This window comes from Sorex araneus, chromosome 5 (assembly GCF_027595985.1).
Source record: "Sorex araneus isolate mSorAra2 chromosome 5, mSorAra2.pri, whole genome shotgun sequence".
Classification (NCBI taxonomy): Eukaryota; Metazoa; Chordata; class Mammalia; order Eulipotyphla; family Soricidae; genus Sorex; species Sorex araneus.
The window spans coordinates 2,399,292-2,418,317 of record NC_073306.1 but is presented as its reverse complement, the minus strand read 5'-3'; the positions used below and the strand labels follow the sequence as shown (position 1 = coordinate 2,418,317).

The window sequence follows — 19,026 nt, the reverse complement described above, 5'->3', positions numbered from 1 at the left end:
GGCGCACTCCTCTCGCTGCCCACGGGGCTGTGATCACCGGGGCAGCCTCACCCCTGCTGCAGGGCCCATCTCGGCGTCCATCCCTCTCGCCCGCGGCCCGGGAGTGAGGGCTCCTCGGGGCCCGGGAAGGACCTGGTGTGGAGTGGCGCGTGGCCGTCTCCCTCCGACGGGCTCTGAGCCTCCTGAAGAGCGGCGGGAGGCGTGCCGGTCCGGGGCTTCCTCAGCCGGGGGGTCGGGGGGGGGCAGCCTGAGCCCCCTGGGGCCCGCCAGGGGCTCCTCACCTCCCCGACCTCCCCCCACCCTCCCCCCATGCGGCTCCCGGTCTGAGCACTCGCAGCTTCCGGCCCGCAGGACTTCCCCACAGAGCTCAGTCTGGCCTCACGCACGCGCTGCGGTGTTTAGACGGAGACTCAACGCGCCCGCCTGCCCCAGGCTGGGCCTCCCCCCGCCTCCCCCCTGCTGTCCTTACAAATCCACTTGCCCGGGCCTTCCGGAACTCTGGTCTGAACTGCACTCAGCAAGACGGCGATGCCAGCCCCGCGCTCTAGTGGCTGAGCAACGCCTCCAGCCAGAAAGCCAGAGCGGGCTGCCACCCCCCTCCCTCCACACCCCTGCACAGCAGCCAGGAACACACAGGGCGGTGGAGATCCCGCAGGTTGGCCCAGATCCCCTGAAGCCCCGCCTCTGCCATCGGAAGAAACCTCTGGGTACTTCCTAGAGATGCCGGGTACCGGATTAACACACAGCTCAGCCCCGGGTGCTTTTTCTCTTGTGTGTGTTTGGCGGGGGCGTGGGGGTCACTCCTGGCGGGGCGTGGGGGGGGGGGGACCCAGTTCAGCCACGTGCAAGGCAAGCGCCTTCACACCCGCACTGTCCTTCCAGCCTCCTTCCTACCGAAAGTTAACGGACTTGACCCTGGCAGTGGGGGGGGGGGGGGGCAGGCTCAGAGGGGCCCCAGGAATGCTCCCACTGGCAGTGCTGATGCAGGCAGGAAGGTCGACAGGGACGGGCCCGTCCGTCCCTCAAGGCAACGGCAGGGAACTTCCCGGGAAATCATGGGATCAGTAGCCCCGAAGCTGCCAAATGCCGACTTTGCAGAAAACAGGAGCCGAAGCCTGGTAAGACCCTCACCTGGCCAGCAGCAGACCCCGAGAAGGCTGGACCCCCACCAGAAGCTCCTGAAACAAAAGGCCGGGGAAGGAATTTCAAAGAGACCATCACCACGCCCGGCCCTGCCCGCCACGGCAGCCTCCCTGGCAAGGGACTTTCACAAAGGCAGAAGCCCCCCGAGGGGGTGGGTGGGGAACCCTAAAAGGCCCCCTTGACAGAGGAAGGACGCTCGGATGCTGCCCGGGCCCAGGCGCTGCTTGTGCCCACGTGGCCGAGCACACGTGGTGCCTGAGCACACGTGTCGCCCGCATCCCCCTCTTTTTTTTTTTTTCTTTTTGGGTCACACCCGGCGATGCACAGGGGTTACTCCTGGCTCTGCACTCAGGAATCACCCCTGGCGGTGCTCAGGGGACCCTATGGGATGCTGGGAATCGAACCCGGGTTGGCCGTGTGCAAGGCAAACGCCCTCCCCGCTGTGCTATCGCTCCAGCCCCCTGCATCCCCCTCTTGAGATGTGGACTTCCACGCGCTCCTGTCCAATGCTGGGGGGTGTAGGGGCGCGCCCCGCCCCCGGAGAAGCCGGGTTCTCTCTTCTGCGAGGTGAGACAAGAACCCGGTAACCTGGGTCCCAGGTGGCAGAGGCGGATGGGGAGAAAGTGACGTCTCTTTCCTCCTCGCTCTGAACTCAGGCCCTCCGTCTGCTGGCGGCCCAAGAAAGTGAAAAACCAGCCACCCTGGTTCCTGCTCCCCTGCCCCCTCTGCCCCACTCCCGCTGCCCCTCACCCCTGCCCCTCTGCCCCTCACCCCTGCCCCTCTGCCCCTCACCCCTGCCCTCTCTGCCCCTCACCCCTGCCCCCTCTGCCCCTCACCCCTGCCCCCTCTGCCCCTCACCCCTGCCCCTCTGCCCCTCACCCCTGCCCTCTCTGCCCCTCACCCCTGCCCCCTCTGCCCCTCACCCCTGCCTCTCTGCCCCTCAGCCCCTCACCCCTGCCCCCTCTGCCCCTCACCCCTGCCCCCTCTGCCCCTCACCCCTGCCCCTCTGCCCTACACTGTACTCCCAGCCCCCTGCAGTGCCCGGCGGCTGAGTGCCACAGAGGACGCTGCTGTACACTCCAAACCCCCGGAAACGAAGATTAATTTACTTGCATTTATTTGGCTTGTTCTAAACAAAAGTCAGAGTTAACGCGCCTCGTTCATCGCGGGAAAGGGCAGTGATGGGGGGGGGGGGTGTCTGTGAAACACTCACGCGCTCTGCAAATAAACACAAAGGTGACTGCAGAGGAGGGTCCCGCTCCCCCGGAATCTGGCGCCCCCTCCCCCCCACACCTTCTAGATCCATAAGCCAAAATATTGCTAGGGCTGATTATAAACAAAGATAATGAGTTGTATAATTTATGTAAATTAACGAATGCTGCTACATTTTCCAGAAGTAACATAAATTGCATTATTTATTTGACGTGCCTTTTGGAGTAAAAAATAACTGTAATTGGGTATTATACCTAACAGGCTTTGCGCCCTCCCGAGGAGGGTTCATGCCTCAGAGCAGGCACCGCGGCGCTGCTGAGCGCCCAGACGGGCCGCAGGCAGGAGAGTGAGAGCCCACCTCTGCCTGGACACGGGGCCGGGCCGAGGCCTCGCTGCAGGGGAGGGGCGCCCCTCACTGCTCGGGCAAGCCGAGGCTGCAGGGACGGGTCATTTTGAAACCAGTTTGGGACTCAGTGGCCCGGGGGTCCTGGCTAGCTGTCAGGGCGCAGTCACGGTCCCGCCCGTGAGGGTCCCCCCGGGAAGGCAGCCCCCAGCCCCGGGCCCGCCCACCCCATCAGCGCCCCCACAGGACCCACACACGGCTGTGTTGGAGAAATGCGTCTCATTTCTCCATCTGCGGCGGAGACCCCAGCCCCCCGGGCCCCTCGTGAGGGGTCAGAGCTGCCTCCGGGGAGGCGTGGGTGGGGCCCCCCAAAAGTCCATCAGTTCTTGGCGTGTTTCCCTGCCCACCCCCGGCTCCCGCACCCAGCACGACTCGCACAAGCACTCGGTGCACTTCCTAATATCGTCTTATTAGGAGCATTAAAAATGCAAGAAAAGATAATGAAGCAAAATAAATTCAACAAGGGCGCCGAGACGCTCAACCTGGCGAGCACGGGGCTGCCAGGAGCCGGCTGGCGTCCGTGAGCCACGCCAACGCGCCCCCTGCCCCGGCTGATCCCCACGGCACGGGACGGGGCGGACGCTGCCCAGGGGCCGGGCAGACGCTCTGCTGGGAACCGCCAGTCCTGGCGACGCTGCCATGCCGGGAAGGGGGGTGGGGGCTGCTCCCCCTCCAGCCCCTCCTCCTCCAAAGAAGCAGGCGCGACCCGGCTGTGCCCGCGGCCAAGGCAGACAGAAGGACGCACGCGGGAAGGGAGCAGAGGGCACGTGGCTGAGTTTACTTCCCCTCATCGCCCTTAATCCTGCAGAAACCCAAGATGCTCCTCACTGTGGCGTGTCCAACCCGACGCGGGAACTAATTGAGCGTAAAAAGTGCAGCTCGGCCTCGTCCCCGGGAGCGGGAGGGGGACGGCGGCTGTCCTGCCCCCAGCTCTGCCGCAGCTCCGTCCCGCTGCAATACGCCACCGCGGGCAGCAGCTGCAGGGGAGGCAGGAGCCAGAGCCTTAATTTCGGAGCACATTCATTCTCCACTACCCCTTCCGGGGCTGGAGCGATAACATAGCGGCTAGGGCGTTTGCCTTGCACACGGCCAACCCGGGTTCGATTCCTCTGTCCCTCTCAGAGAGCCCGGTAAGCTACCGAGAGTCTCCTGCCTGCACGGCAGAGCCTGGCAAGCTCCCCGTGGCGTATTCGATATGCCAAAAACAGGAACAAGAAGTCTCACAATGGAGACGTTACTGGTGCCCGCTCGAGCAAATCGATGAGCAATGGGATGGCAGTGCGACAGTGCTGCCCCTTCCCGGGCTCTCCCGTTTGTCCTGTTCTTCCGTCCACAGTGCCCGGGAAAGCTACAGAGCCAGTCAAGGCAAAGCGATGAGGTACCACCCCAGCTGCCATTTAGACGGAGAGCTTGGTGGCCGGGTGTCGTGAAGCGGGAACGAGGCACAGTAGTAAACAAGCAAAGCCACCGCGTCCCCCGGCGGAGTGTGGCACGGGCGAGGGTGCGCTCGGCGTGGGGCGGGGGCTCCCCGTCTGGCCCCGGGACCTGCAGAAGCTCTCCCAGTCCAGGTCCTGCCTCCGCTGGGACCCCCGGATGTGGGAACTGGGTCCCCACAGCACACGCCGTGGGTGAGACGCCAAGAAGCTGGCACTGAGTCGCCACCCGAAGGACCCCTCCTGAGTCACAAGCCCCCCAGACCCAGCCGCTTCCGACAGCCCTGAGCAGGGCCGGGCCACCCCCGCAGCGAGAATCAGAGCCAGCGGCCTGGCCTGTCCCGCACCGGAAGCCACGTGGGGGGAGCACTGTCCCAGGAGCAGCCGGCACCAAGCTGGGGTGTCACCAGCAAACGTGTCTGATCCCGCCTGGGAACATGTGGGGTGAGAGGCAGGGTGGAGGGAAGCGTGTGAGGGGGGGCGCGCAGGGCAGAGGGGGTGAGGGGAGGCAGCAGAGGGTCTCGGGCCCCCCCCCGCAGGAAGCTGCGTATTTCCCCATCCATGCCTCATCCAGGAGTGGACAGTGTCGGACACTCAGACGCCGACACTGGCCAGCAGGCGTGCGGGCTGGCCACAGGTCTGGTCGCCGGCTCGGCCTCCGCAGTGACCACGGCCGCCTGGCACCGGGTCCGCCCCTGACACTGCCCGCTGCCAGCCTTGCTGTGCCCGGGGGAGGCAACACTGGCTCCTCGTCCGCATCCTCGCCGTCCGGGCCGCCCCCCCCCCCCCCGGCCTCCGGGAGGGACGAGGCTCCCCCAGGTCTTGGACACCCCTCTGAGACACTCAGACGAGGGGCCACTCCCGGGGGCCACTCCGGGGGCCAGGGCACGGAGACCACGGCAGGGCTCTGCAGCCGCCGGCCGGACGAGGGCCAGCTCTACAGGCTGCACCGCACAGTGGCCCGAGCACGGCCAGCAGTGACCCCCAACACGACCGGAAACAGGCCCCCGAGACCACAAAACGCAGCACGGGAGAGGAGGGGAGAGAAGGGCTCGGGAGAGGGCCAGGAGCAGCCACCAACCACCCAGAGCGGACGCTGCCCCAGCGCGACCCACGGGTCCTCGCGTGGGGGGAGGTCACGACACGTGCGCCCCCCGAGGGCAGGTCCAGGAGGTTCTGTTTCGGGCTTAAGAGTGATGTAGGTAGGTAGATAGGGAAAGGCCCTTGGCAATGAAACAGATTAACAAAGCCTCTAGGAAGGAGAATCCTGAGACTGACCCACCTTGTGGATACAGAAAACAGACCTGATAAGACCTTCAGCAGACCCTGAGGAGGTTGGACCCCTCCCCATGAAGTTCCTCAATTCTGTCAACCTCTCCCTTAATCTGATTAAAATGTGATCCAGCCTAAAGAGGACCCAGCCTCCCTGGTAACGGACTTTCACCTGGAAAGAAGCCCCCACGTGAGGGCAGGTTGGAGAAACCCTATAAAACCCAGCCCAATAGCCCATTCGAGGCTTCCTCCACCCTTGGAGAAGCCCGCGTTCTCTCTTGAGCGCGTTACTCCTACTGGTTTTTCTTTTCCACTTATCCCTTCCTCCCTCTCTCAGAAACCTCTGAATAAAATCTTTTACTTCACTGCTTGTCTACTCCTGAAATTCTTTTCCGCGAGCGAGACAAGAACCCAGTTACCGTGGGTCCCGGGTGTTTGAGGCGGTGGGAGAGAAAGTGACCGTCTTTCTCCTCCCCGCTTCACGAAAGTCACCCGTGGGGCCCACCGACATCAGGAGGGCCAGACCCGCCTGATTCTCCCCCCCAACCCCCCGCACGGCCTCGAGTCACGTGCCACGGGGAGCCCGGCCGGCCTGTCACACGCCACCTCGGATACGGAACAATCCGCGCGGAGGCGGCTTCCTTCAGTTCTGTGAGGCCCCTCCCTCGCAGCCCTCACAGCGGGCAGGGGACAGCGCCCCCCGGGAGGGGCACAGCCAAGGGGCGCCATGGTCGGCGGGACCAGGGTCTCCCATCAGCCGGGCCGTGCGGGGAGCTCGGAGTGGACAGCGGGGCCTTGCCTGTGCTCCGCAGCGCCCCGGGCATCCCCAGGAAGTCGGGCCACAGAGCAGGGCCCCGGGGTCGAGCCACAGAACCGTAAAGTGATGTCACGGAGTCGAGCCACAGAACCAAGAGAAAGCGCCACGGAGTCGAGCCACAGAACCAGGGAGATGAGCCACGGAGTCGAACCACAGAAGCACAGAGCAGGGCCCCGGGGTCGAGCCACAGAACCAGGGAGATAGCCACGGAGTCGAGCCACAGAACCACGGGAGCCACAGAGCTGAGCCCTGGAGCTGAGCCCGGCAGCCTGGTATCCCCGAAGGAGACCTGGTGGGGCCCACGTGCCCGGCCTCTGCCACAAGCAGGGACGCCGGCGGGCTAAGGGCAGGGCGCCGGGCCTCGGGACACAGCTGCTGGCAGGTGGGGAGAGGAGGGCCGGCTGCTCCCGGGACACCTGCCAGCAATAGCCCTGGGGCCACAGTGGCTGCCCGTCCTTCGGGTCAGCTCCTGGGCCGCCCACACCCGCCCGCTGCTGGCCCGGACACCTTCCTGGGCCCAGGCCTGCCCTGGCCAGTGGCTCTGAGACTGAAATGTGGGAACCCTGGTCCCCGTCCTGACAGCTGCCTGGGTGACCGTCCGGCCCACAGAGCCAGTCCATCATCGCACTCATGGGTCCGTATAGAACCCGTGTGGGGGACACCGCGCCAGGCACCGGAAGTGGGCAGTCAGCGGTGGGCAGTTGGTGGGGGGAGTTAGCGGTGGGTGCCAGGCTCCGCTGGGCAGTCAGCAGTGGGCAGTGGGGAGCTGGCGGTGAACAGTGGGCAGTGAGGCGTCAGTCGGGGACAGTGGGCAACGGGCATCAGAAGCGGGCAGTGGGCAGTCAGCAGTGGGCAGTGGACAGTGGTCAGTTGTCGGGAAGCAGTGGGTAGTCAGTGGGGAGCGGTGGTCAGTGGGGCGTCAGAATCGGGCAGTGGGCAGTCAGCAGAGGGGAACAGCAGGGGGCAGTGGGCAGCTGGGAGGCGGCGGGGGCTGGTCCCCCAGGTGGCGTGTGGTCTGCCCACGCCTGGCTCGTTGGTGTGTCCTTCCACAAACCCACCCTCTCTCTGACGGGGGTCAGTGCTGCCGGGCCCACCGGGATGGCCCGGGCAGTGCTCAGGGGTCCTCGTGACGACACTCGGGTCCCAGGCACGCTCGTGTCCCCCGTGCCATCGTCTCCCTGCAGTCCTGCCCGTGTCTGGGCAGGGCTGTGGGCGCACAGGCTGGGCGGGCTGAGCCGTGGGGGGCACTGAGGGTCCCCACCCGAACCCAGCCTTTGGGGCGGCACCTCGCACGAGCCCCACCAGGCGCCATCGGCTCCCGGGGCCCAGGGTGTCTCCGGGTGCAGCCCTGGGGCTCCCCGGGGCCTCCTGAGCCGCTGGACCCGGCCACAGCGGTCGCGGCAGGGGAGGCCCGTGGGGTGCCTGGGTGAGGGTCCCCGGGGAGGGGGCGGGGAGCTCAGGACCCCGAGCGCAGGCCAGGGCGCAGGTCACGGTCTCTCAGGCTCCCGGCCACGCGGGGGCGAGGGGGGTGGGTTGTTCTCAACTCAGGGTCGGGGCCCCGGTGACCTATGGCCAGTGCCCCCGAGTCCCCTAAACCCCCGTCTGCGCCCCCCACGCCCAGGCTCTCTGCAGCTCGGGGACCGTGAGGGGGACAACCCGGCCGGACCCTGCACTGCCCTCGCCGGGGGTCCAGGCCTGGAGGCTCGGCCGCGCCTCACGGGGGAAATGGCAGGAGCCGCAGGGCGCGGGGGAGGAGAGCGGGGAGGGGCCGGGCGGGACGAGGCTCCCAGTGAGTCTCAGGGGGCTGGGGCACTGGGCAGCGGCTGCGGCCTCAGGCACGGGCCCCAGCGGCCAGCCCGGTCTGCTGCCCAGCGCCCCGGCCCTGCGCCAGGCCCGCCTGCTCCCAGGCCCCGGGCTGCTGGTGGCTCCCCTTCCTGCTGCCGCCGCTTCTGTGTCCACCCCGAGCCTGGACAGAGACCAAGTCCCTGCCTGGAGCCGGAGTCCCCCAGGTCAGAGCCGCCGGCACAAGCCCAGGGCTCCCGGCCTCGGGAGCGCCACATGACACAGACCATGCTCCCCCGTGCTCCCCTGTGCTCCCCTGTGCTCCCCAGTGCTCCCCCGTGCTCCCCAGTGCTCCCCCAGACGCGGCGTGGGGCATTCTCTGTCCCTGGAAGTCAAGGGGGGCATCTCGCCTCAGCGTGTGCGTGCGCATATGTGTCTAGCACATGTGTGTTTACACACGCCCCTGTGTGCACGTATGTGCACATGCGGGCGTGTGCACCTGTGTGTGGCTGTGCGTGCACACGTGTGCAGAGACTGAGCCTGGCTCCCCACGGGGGTGTCCTGCAGCTCTGCACAGGGGCTGCCAAGACGGGGGCTGACGGCACATGGCCCCCCGCAGAGCTGGAGCTGGGGGAAGACCAAGCCCCCCCGCCCGGGAGGGGCCCTAGGGGCAGGCTCGGGCCAGGCCCTGTCCACCCCTCCCCCGCCCCTGCCCCCCGGCTCACGGCCTCCCGTCTCCCCCAGCCCTGTGGATCCAGACGCGTTGGGCCGGCCCGCGAGCTCCCCTCCCCCCTGCGTCCTGGCGGGCGGGTGCGGGGTGGGGCCCCCGAGGCAGACTGCTATTTCACGGCCTGTTAATTCCTAATGCGCTAACTACAGCATCACTCCTGCGCCAAGCGGGGCCTGTTTGGTCTTTTCTGCTCCCATACGTGGCCTGAGCATCCGGGTGGAGAACGTCGCTCCTAGCGTGGCTCAGTCCGGAGACGGGCGCGGGGCGGCGGGGGGCGGGGGCGGGAGCGGGGGGGGGGGCGAGTTCTGTCCCCTTCCCTGCAGAAGCCCCCGTGGGGCAGAGCACTGCGGGCCGGGCGGGAGTTCCGGGTGCGGGCGGCTCTCGGAGGGGCGGCTGAGGCTGTGCGCAGGGGCAGACGCGGCCCACGCGGCAGGTGGGGGGCTCTGTCCACACAGCAGGGGCTGGACCCTCGGACTCACTGGGCGGTCTGTCTAGTGCCCACCAAACCTGGGTCTCTCTTATCGCCCTGAGCCCGGGTCGGCCGCAGGGGTCTCCGCCACGTAGTTCTCTGCACGGCCCCGGGTCCCCCCCCCGAGGGGCCTGGGGGGTGACCAGGATAGAGGCCCCGCAGTGGGTTCCCCGCCTCAGTAATGAAGCCCCCCCCCCCCCAACAGGGCCCAGGGAGCTTCACTCTCCGCCCCAGGGTCCTCCCCGCGGGGGGCTACCAAGAGCCGGGAGGAGCAGGCACACACGGCACATTGTGGGGGGGGGGGGTCAGCATCCTGAGCCCCGACGGGGCTGGTCCAGCCGGACTCCAGGAGGGCACAGTCGGGCTGATATCCCGCCCCCAGCCTGGCCGGCTGCCCAGACATGGGGACCAGACGGACACTCGTGCCCATTCTCTGCGCCCTCGGGGTCTCCCATCAGGGGGGAGGGGCCTGGCTGGGCCCCCAGCGCTGAGAGCTGGGGAGTTCTGGCCCCCCGAAGGGCGACCCTCACTGTGCCCCCCGCTCCACAGAGGGGGTGGCTGGACCCCGGCAGGGCGAACCCGAGTTAGAAAGTCTCACCCTGGCCCGCCCACCCCACTGCCCGGGTCCCCACTGGACAGAGGGCGGGGCTGTCGGGGCAGCCGTGGCCCGGAGGTCAGACCCCGGAGCCCAGGGGGAGGTCTGACAGCCTCTGTTCCCCCAGGACACCCCGGCACCCGGGCCAGGATCCGGAGACCCCGGGACGGACCCCGGGGCCGAGCACAGGCCCAGGGGCCACCCAAGCCCACCGAGGGGGCCTCGCCCCACAGCCCTCACCCACACGTCCGGGCAGTGCACAAGCTGGGACCCTCGGGGACATGGGGACGACCCAAAGCACCAAAGGGCCCATCCGGGGACAACACCCATGTCCAGCACGGGGCCGAGCACAGTCGCCGCGAGCCCCTGAGCCCGCCCCCTCAGGACCCCAGCCCAGAAATCCCCAGCGATGCGGCTGCCACACGAGGGGACACCAGGCGAGCGGACCCCCGCGCAGGCCTGCCCGTCCGGCCCCAGCACCCTCCCTGCACCCCGGGGGGCCCTGCCTCCACGGCCCCCACCCCACCCGGCCCTCCGTGCACGTGAGGTCAGCCTCGGGGGGGCCGTGCCTGGGAGTGTCCCGGCTGTCCTGGGAATGCTGCGTGTAAGGAGGCCGGGCCCCCTCTGCCTGTCGTCACAAAGCACGTCCGGGGGCTAAGGACCCCAGCGGACACGGGGCGGCAGCTGCCCCCGCGGGGTGCTGGCGAGAGCCGGGAGAGCACGGAGTGACGCAGAGACACAATGGCAATGGCAGAGCGCCTGGCGTGGCGGCTGCTGAGCTGGGGCGGGCCGAGGGACCCCGGGGTCCGGTGACGCCCAGCTCTGCCCAGCTGACGCCCAGCTCCGCACGCCGGACAGAGCGCGGATTGTGGACCCGAGACGTGGATGCGGTGCTGGCTGCGCACTTTGACTTCGGGCCCTTGCTCTGGGCCGTGTCCCTCGGCCCGGGGCCCCCGAGAGGGAAAGGGGCCTCGGGGGCGTCTCTGGGCTGCCTGCGCACAGCCCTGGGCTCAGGACACCTGCAGCCTGGCCGACCCCCCGGGTCCGTCGCTAAAAGGTGCACGAGACCCTGAGACGGGCCCCAGGCACTCAGACACCCCCCGTCCCGGCGACCCGGGCTGGGGGTCCCCCAGCTCCCGTGGGACCTGCACAGAGAGCAACCCCCCCCCCGCCACCTCCGGGCGCACCCCGAGCTCCACACACACACGGTGCGAGCACCCCCTCCCGCCCACCAGCGCTTCCCGAACTCGGCGTCGCGTGGGCTGGGTCTGGGCTGGCGCCCGCCGGCCGCCCTCACCTCCACGCCCTGCACCTTCAGCTTCATGTGGTCCTCGCGCGTGGTCTTCCCGTCCTTCCGCTTCTTCCAGCAGTAGCCGTCCTTCCGGTACTTCACCTTCTTCCTGTTGTAGAGGATCATGGAGCCATTCTGCGGCCTGCAAGCAACACACGGCAGGTTACCCAGAGGCCCTGGGGGTGGGCCGCGCGGAGCCCGGCCTGCCGCCCGCGCCCTCCACGGCACGGCGACGGGCCACACTCCCGGGACGCCGGTTTTCACCTTTCACTGCTCGGGACTCACCAGCCAAGCTCTGCCCGCGCAGCCGGCGCCTCGGGAATTAAGTGTGGCCAAGAGGGGCCGGGAAAGTAAGACCCGTCTCCGCATAAGACCCACCACCTGATGGGAAACAGGCCGGGGGGGGGGGGAGAGGACGGGGGTGCCCCTCTCCGAGCCCCTCCCCGGCCTCGGGGATGAGTGAAGTGGCGGGTGCTCGGTGTCTGAGCAGGAGGGGCCGGTTCCTCCGGGGTCGGCAGTGACAGGCAGAGGACCCCAAAGGGTCCCCAGCCCCGGCCCTGCGACACGTGGGTGGGGGCAGGGCACGGCAGGGGCAGGGTCAGCCATGCTGGAGAAGCCCCCCACACCCCCGTGCTCCAGGGCGCGAGCCCCCCAGATCTGCAGCCTGGGAAACCCAGACAGGCCTCCACCTCCCCCTACAGTGCCGGCCCAGAGAGCAGGTGAGGCTGCTCCCACCCCTGCCCGCCCAGCCCGCCCTCCCTCCCTCCCCCTGCCTCCCTCTGGCTCCCTCTCTCTCCCTCTCTCTCCCCTCCCCCTCCCTCCGTTCCTCCCTCCCTCCCTCCCCCTCCCTTTGGCTCCCTCTCTCTTTCTCCCTCTCTCTCCCTCCCTCCCTCTCCCCACCCTTCTCTCCCTCCCTCCCTCCCTCCCTCTCCCCCACCCCTCAGTCTTCCAGGAAACCCAAGCTCCACACGCCACCGCTGTCCAACCAGTGAGCGGCTGGCTCATGCCAACAGGGGTTTCCTCAAAGCCTGCGCCAACTGAGACAATCTGAGACAGCGTCACGCCTGTCACAGCGTGTCACCTCTGGGGCCTGTCACAAAACTATTACCTGTGAGGCCTGTCACAATGTGTCACCTGTGGGGCCTGTCACAGCGTGTCACCTGTGGGGGCTTGTCACAATGTTGTCACCTGTGAGGCCTGTCACGGTGTGTCACTTGTGGGGCCTGTCACAACGCTGTCACCTATGGGGCCTGTCACAGCGTGTCACCTGTGAGGCCTGTCACGGTGTGTCACTTGTGGGGCCTGTCACAACGCTGTCACCTCTGGGGCCTGTCACAAAACTGTCACCTGTGAAACCTGTTACAGCACTGTCACTGTGGGCGTGTCCCAACGCAGTCGGCTCTGGGGCCTGTCACCCGTGTCACCCGTGGGCCTCGCTGCGTGTCCTGGCGGGGCTTTCCTAAGTGGCAGGGGTGAGGTGCGGCGCCTCCCACCTGCCCCTCCCCTCTCAGCCTGAGCCCCGCGTGCCCAGGAGGCCCCGAGTCCGAGGCCTGTGCCCGGGAGCGAGCCCTGGCAGGGCGGGACCCTCCGAGCAGAGCCGACCCCCGACAGAACAAGGACCCCGGAGGGTGGTGGCCCGGCCCGGGTCCGGCAGGGGCTCCAGCCGGGCAGCAGCCCCTCGCCTCTCGCGACTGCCGCGGACCAACGCCCCCTGGTGGCTGCCACACCCGGGGGCCTCCCCAGGGAAGCTCCGCGGGGACCCCCACCAGTGTGCACTCCGAGAATCCCCTGCCCGTCCTCCCCTCCCTCGGGAAGTAAGACCTGGACACCTGCGCGACAGCAGCCACAGTGACACCCCAGCCTGGCAGGGACCCCACGGCCGCCCAAGGAAGGGGGCGCCAGGCCAAGCCTCGGAGCCGGTCCTGTGCGCAGGCAGGGGGGGCGGGGGGGCACAGGCTTCAGGGCAGCTGGAAAGGAGGGGCCCGGCCCAGAAACAGGAAACGGGGACGCAGGGAGGACATGGGGGTCCGCGGGAGACGCAGGGGGGCTGCCACCAAGCCCCGAAGGCTCATTTTCAGGCCCACGACCACGGCCACGTCTACACCCACAATCACATCCACGACACCGTGCAGGGCGCCTTCCACGTCCGGGTGTTGTTGCAGAGGGAGCCCGGGCCGGGGGTGACAGGTGACAGGTGACGGGACTGCCCTGCGGAGACCAGGCCGGCCGGACCGTCGCGGGGAGCGACCCCCGCACCGGCCCGCCCCGTCCTGCCCCGCCAGCGGCGCCCCCGGCTGCCCGCGCCCTCCCAGCCCTCGGGGGACACGCCGCGTGGACACCGGCCCGGCCAGCCCGGCCCTGCTGCGCCCCTCGGGGTCGCGGCCGCACGTGCCCGCCTGCCCGGGCCTGGGCCTCGTGCCTGCCCGTCTACGCGCGCTCTGGGTCGTGGCTCAACCTCCGACCCTGCCCCTGTGTCCATCCCTGAGTCCTGAGTCCACGTCTCTCTCTGCACTGCCCCTGCCCCGCCCCGCCCCAACAAGCCCCGCCCCAGACACGCCCATTATGCCCCGCCCATGCCCCGCCCCACCAAGCCCTGCCCCGCCCCGCCAAGCCCCACCCCCGCCACGCCACGCCACCGCCCCACCAAGCAAGCCCCGCCCCAGACACGCCCATCACGCCCCGCCCCGTCCCTGCCCCGCCCCTGCCCCGCCCCGCCCCGCTCCCAGGAAGGGTGTGTGTGTCCTTCAGACCCTGCCTGTGTCCGTCTGTCCGTGCCGCCTGCCGGCTCGCTCCCGGCTCTGCACCCACAGTCAACCATGCTGGCCGCACCCGCACCACCCCTCAGCGTGCAGGACTCACTCCTGCAGTTTGGGGGGACCGGATGGGGTGCCGGGGCTGAACCCGGCCAGCTGCGTGCAAGGCAAGTGTCCTCATGGTACTATGGCTCTGGCCCCGTGCCCCCAACTTTGGAACAGGGGTAGGGCGTTTGCCTTGCACGAGGCGGACCTGGGTTTGGTTCCTCCGTCCCTCTGGGAGAGCCCGGCAAGCTACCGAGAGTATCCCGCCCGCACGGCAGAGCCTGGCAAGGTACCCGTGGCGTATTCGATATGCCAAAAACAGTCACAACAAGTCTTACAATGGAGATGTTACTGGCGCCCGCTCGAGCAAATCGATGAGCAACGGGAGAACAGTGCTCCAGTGACAGTGATGGCAATCTGAGGCCCCCTCCCTTGTTAGGTAGGGGAACCTGTGACTGGGTCACCCGGGGGCCCCCACCCGGGTCCGGGTGACCCGGGGAGCCCTCCGTGGCCAGCATGGCTCTCAGGCTGCCCGTGGCGACTCAGCAGGAACAAGGACACCCTCTGGGTCTCCCTCCTGACTGTCGCGTTCACACGCCTCCGTCGGGGTTTCTGGGAACCCCCCCATCCACGCACCCCGGCATCCTCATCTCAGGACATCCGTGGGGAGGCGAAGGGCTCCCAGGAGTGCCCCGGGGGCAGTGCAGAGCCCTGAGGGCGGTGAGCAGAGACCCGGGGCGGGGGGGGGGGGGGAGGTCGCCCACAGGTGCTTCCTGCTGCCCTGTCACCTTCCGAGAGAAGCGTCGGGCCAGGGAAAGGCTGCAGCTGATAAATGTCAGAGGCGTCACCAGCGGGGACGGAGGCAGAGGGGCAAGCCAGGCCGCCCCCCGACAGCCTGGCTCCTCAGGGGAGACGGCCATGACCTCAGGAACGGAACAGACCCCCTCCCCCCCAGTCTCCCGCCCCCGTGCAAGCGTCTTAGGTGATGCGGCAGCGTCTCGGTTCTGCAGGGGGAGCCTGGGTCTGTACCAGGTGACGCAGGGAGGGACGGGGGTGGGGGTGACGGTGACTCTGGACCTGCCACTCACGAGGCTGCAGCGGCAGACGCAAACGGACGAGAGACTTAACGGAATTAAGTCACGGATCCACACAGATGCCAGAGCAAACACTCACAGGTTCCCCCGGGCCTCAGAGGGGAGAGGGCGCATGGCCACGCCCACAGCCCCGCAGCCGTGCGCAGACAGGTGCAGACAATGGCTCGACATAAAACCCACCGGCCCGTTCTCCAAGCGCTCGTGCTGCTCGGCTCGCCCGCTGGAAATGCATGAGGACACGGGCCTCCCTGCGTGCGCTGCGGGGTCTGGTATTATGTCTTGGATTACAGCCAGCCTGGCGGGTGTGTGGAGGGTTTTAATTTGCATTTCTCTAGTGACTAATGATGGCGAGAATCTTTTCATCTCCTTATTAGTCATTCGTAGTTTCTCTGGTGAATTGTCTAACTCCATTGCCCGTTTTTGGGGGGACTGCTATTCGGGGGGCCTCAGAGTGATTCGGGAGGGTAACTGGTGGCTCTGCACTCAGGGGGGGCAAGTGGGGTGTGGGGGATCGAATATAGGCCAGCCGCTCGCAGGGAGAGCGCCCTGCCCGCCTGGCCCACTCTAACCTCAGTTACTCGTCCTCCTTAATACAGGCTCTGAAGACCCGGGTACGTGCACGTGTGGCACGTGTCCTCTTGCAGTCTACAGCTTTTCTCTTTCATGATGGTTTCCTTCAAAGGACCACAAAAATTATATTACTCGCAAAGTCCGCTTTATCCATGTTTTCTGAACTGTGCTTTTATTTTTTACTTTTAAAAATTTATTTATTTATTTATTTTTGCTTTTTGGGTCACACCCGGTGATGCTCAGGGGTTACTCCTGGCTCTGCACTCAGGAATTACCCCTGGCGGTGCTCAGGGGACCATATGGGATGCTGGGAATCGAACCCGGGGTCGGCCGCTTGCAAGGCAAACACCCTCCCCGCCGTGCTATCGCTCCAGCCCCTGAACTGCGTGTTTAGCGTCATCTCTAAGGACCCTGTCCTACCTTAGACCTGAAGAATCTTCTCTGCACTCAGGAATCACTCCTGGCGGTGCTCGGGGGACCATAAAAGATGCCGGAGATCGAACCCAGGCAGTCTGCATGCAAGGCAGACGCCCTGGCTGCTGTGCTATCGCTCCGGTCCCTGTTTTTGCTTCTGAGACTGTCCTTTCCCTCCATGAATCGCTTTTGTGCTTTTGCTGACAATAAGTCACCGAGTTCAGGTGGGCTTCGTCCTCACTTCATTTCCATCGTTTCCTTATTTCCCTTTTTGGGCCTTGCCCGGCGATGCTCAGGGGTTACTCCTGGCTCTGCACTCAGGAATCACTCCTGCTGGTGCTCGGGGGACCCTGTGGGATGCCGGGGATCGAACCCAGGTCGTCCGTGTGCAAAGCCAGCGCCCTCCCCGCTGTGCCACGGCTCCGGCCCTGCCTCATCTCCATCCTTACGCCGACACGGGGTGGCCTCAGCGACTGCGGCTTTAGAGGACATTCCGGAGCCGGGGGCTGGAGGCTGGGTCCTTCCAGCTTTGCTATTATTTCCCAAAGCTGCTTTGGCTATATTAGGTGCTTTGTATGTGCAATAAAATTTTAGGTTTCAGCTGACAATTTCTCAACATGATCTAAAGGTCTGCTGGGATTTTTCTGGGGTTGTTTAGAGTCGAGAAACAACTTGGAAAGAATTGCCATCGGAACACTACCGATTCTTTTGCTCACTTGGAATCACAGACCATTGGCTGTTTCTTCATTTACATAAATCTTTCATTTCTCTAAGATTTTCGTGGGTCGGCTTTACACCCTGAGGATTAAATTTATCCTGAACGCATTATTCTTTTGGATGCTCTTGTAGATGAAATTGTCTTCTTAATTTCCTTTTTTGGGATAATTCATCTCCACTCTATAGAAACACGATTGATTTCTATATATCGATCTCGCGTCCTCGACCCAGCTAACCTCATTTATTAGACCTAGTGATGCCTTATTCCCCAGATCTTAAAGACCTTCTGCAAACACACTCGGGGCTCCTAGGCAGAGAGACCGTTTCTCTCCTCTTTTCACGTGGGCGCGTCTGATTTCTTTCCCTTGCCTTATTGCATAGGCTGGGCTCTCCGGCCTAAAGCTGAACAAAAGTGGGGAGAATGAACGGCCCGGTCTCGCTCCTTATCCTCAGACGGGGCCCCCCTCACCCTGCTCAGAGGTGGGCGTGGCCGGGTATGAGGAGCAGGACATCCCGTGAACAACAACTAACGGACAATCTGAACATCGACAAAAACACGTAAAGGATATTTAAATGCACAAAATGTCACGACTGTCACCAACAAGAAGCTGTGCGCAGGGATCGTTCCTGGCCGACTGCAGGCGCTGTGGGGCGCTGGGGACTGAACCTGAGTCTGCCATGTGCCTTCCCCGTTGTGCTCTGGGGAGGGGTCGAGGCGGAGCAAGGGCAGGCTGCTGGCCTAGTACGCGGCTGGTCAGGATTTGACGCCTGCCACCCTATACGGTCCCCCAGCACAGCCAAGAGTGACTCCTGAGCACCCCTGAGTGTGGTCCCCAAATAGTTTGTTTGGGGGGGGTGTCACACCCGGCGAAGCACAGGGGTTACTCCTGGCTTGTGCACTCAGGAATTACTCCTGGCGGTGCTCGGGGGACCACATGGGATGCTGGGAATCGAACCCGGGTCGGCCACGTGCAAGGCAAACGCCCTCCCCGCTATGCTATTGCTCCAGCCCCCCAGAATACTTTTTAATTAAAAATAAATTTTAAGTAAAACGTAGAAAGGAGTTTAGAATCAGGCATCTACCAGGATTTCCCAGCCGGCCTCCACCTTTGATTTATCAAAGACCGGAACAGGGAAGTACTGAAAGTTTCCCCACCGATGACTGACGAGAAGGCGTCTGGGTCTACCTTTCCCCGTGAACACACTGACCAGCGCTGCAGAGAGGCGCGGGACGCGGTGTCCCCTGAAAGGAGACTATCTCAGCGCTGCCCCTCCCGGCCCCCAAAACCAGAGCGGGGAGCTTGAGCTTGAGTGACGCTCTGAGCCTCACCCCCGCCAGGCGTGCAAGGGGCCCTCTGGGGAACTGGGCAGGAGAAGGGCCCGGAATCTCCCACAGGCTCCGTCCACGGGAGCGGACACCCGCTAGAGACCCAGAGGCACGGCCAGCGGCCGCAGTGGCCCCTCGAGCTGGCCGGCAGCTGGACACCAGCGGCAGGAAGCAGGTGGGCTGGTGCGGGGCAGCCGGATGTTTCACCCGACTCAGAATCCCGCGGCCCCCCCAAGCTGCCGTGGCGCGCGGGGGCTTCTCTAGAAAGACAGTTTAGCAACCCTCGCGGAGCTGTCTCCCGGTGCTGTGACAAGGCGTCTAAAATAATCTTCAAAATAATGGGCGTGTGGGGCGGCGGGGGCGGGGGCGCGGGCCCCACGGGCTGCGGTAAGTCACGGGAAGGGGGTGCACGGGCGGGCCCCGCCTGTTGCCGTGCGGATGTCTGACACTGTCACAGGCGGCGGGGGGGAGGCGCGGGTTTGGAAGTGAACGCCAGGAAACATCTCACGTGTGTGTAAAGAAGATGATCTTCACCGAAACCTGTTCAGAAGCAGTGAGGGGAGAGCGAGAGACGCTCGCGGCTGAGGGGAGCACCGGACTACGAGTCGGGCGAGCAGAGACACAGAGACCAGCGACGGGGCGCGTGCGTGAGGGACCCCGCTGGGCCCGCCCTGGGTCCTGCCTCACCCCTTCCAGGCGGGGAGACCCTGGGGAATCCCGGGAGCCCCTCTGCCCGGGACCGAGGGGCCGGTGCGCTGCCTGCCGCTCTCTGGGGGGCTCGGGGAGTGAGCACACGGGTGGGGGCCGCGGGACCTTCAGGCACCCGCAGTTCCGGGGAGCTGCAGAGGCGGGAGGGGCTGCGCATGTGAGCAGGGGTGTGTGTATGTGTGTGTGTGTGTGTGTGTGTGTGAGCAGGTGTGTGTGTGTGTGAGAGAGATGTTGTGGGTCTGAACAGTTGT

The 19,026-nt window shown here is 65.9% G+C and overlaps 1 protein-coding gene across 2 annotated transcripts in view; it reads right to left on the bottom strand.

Annotated features, from left to right (window-relative positions):
* The window catches only part of CAMTA1 (calmodulin binding transcription activator 1), a 497,436-nt gene that overhangs the window by 221,875 nt on the left and 256,535 nt on the right, over positions 1-19,026 (bottom strand). For both annotated transcript variants that reach the window (XM_055137552.1, XM_055137555.1), the window contains exon 5: positions 11,154-11,289. In XM_055137552.1, the coding sequence (XP_054993527.1) occupies positions 11,154-11,289 (136 nt within the window). The remainder of the gene's footprint in view (positions 1-11,153; positions 11,290-19,026) is intronic.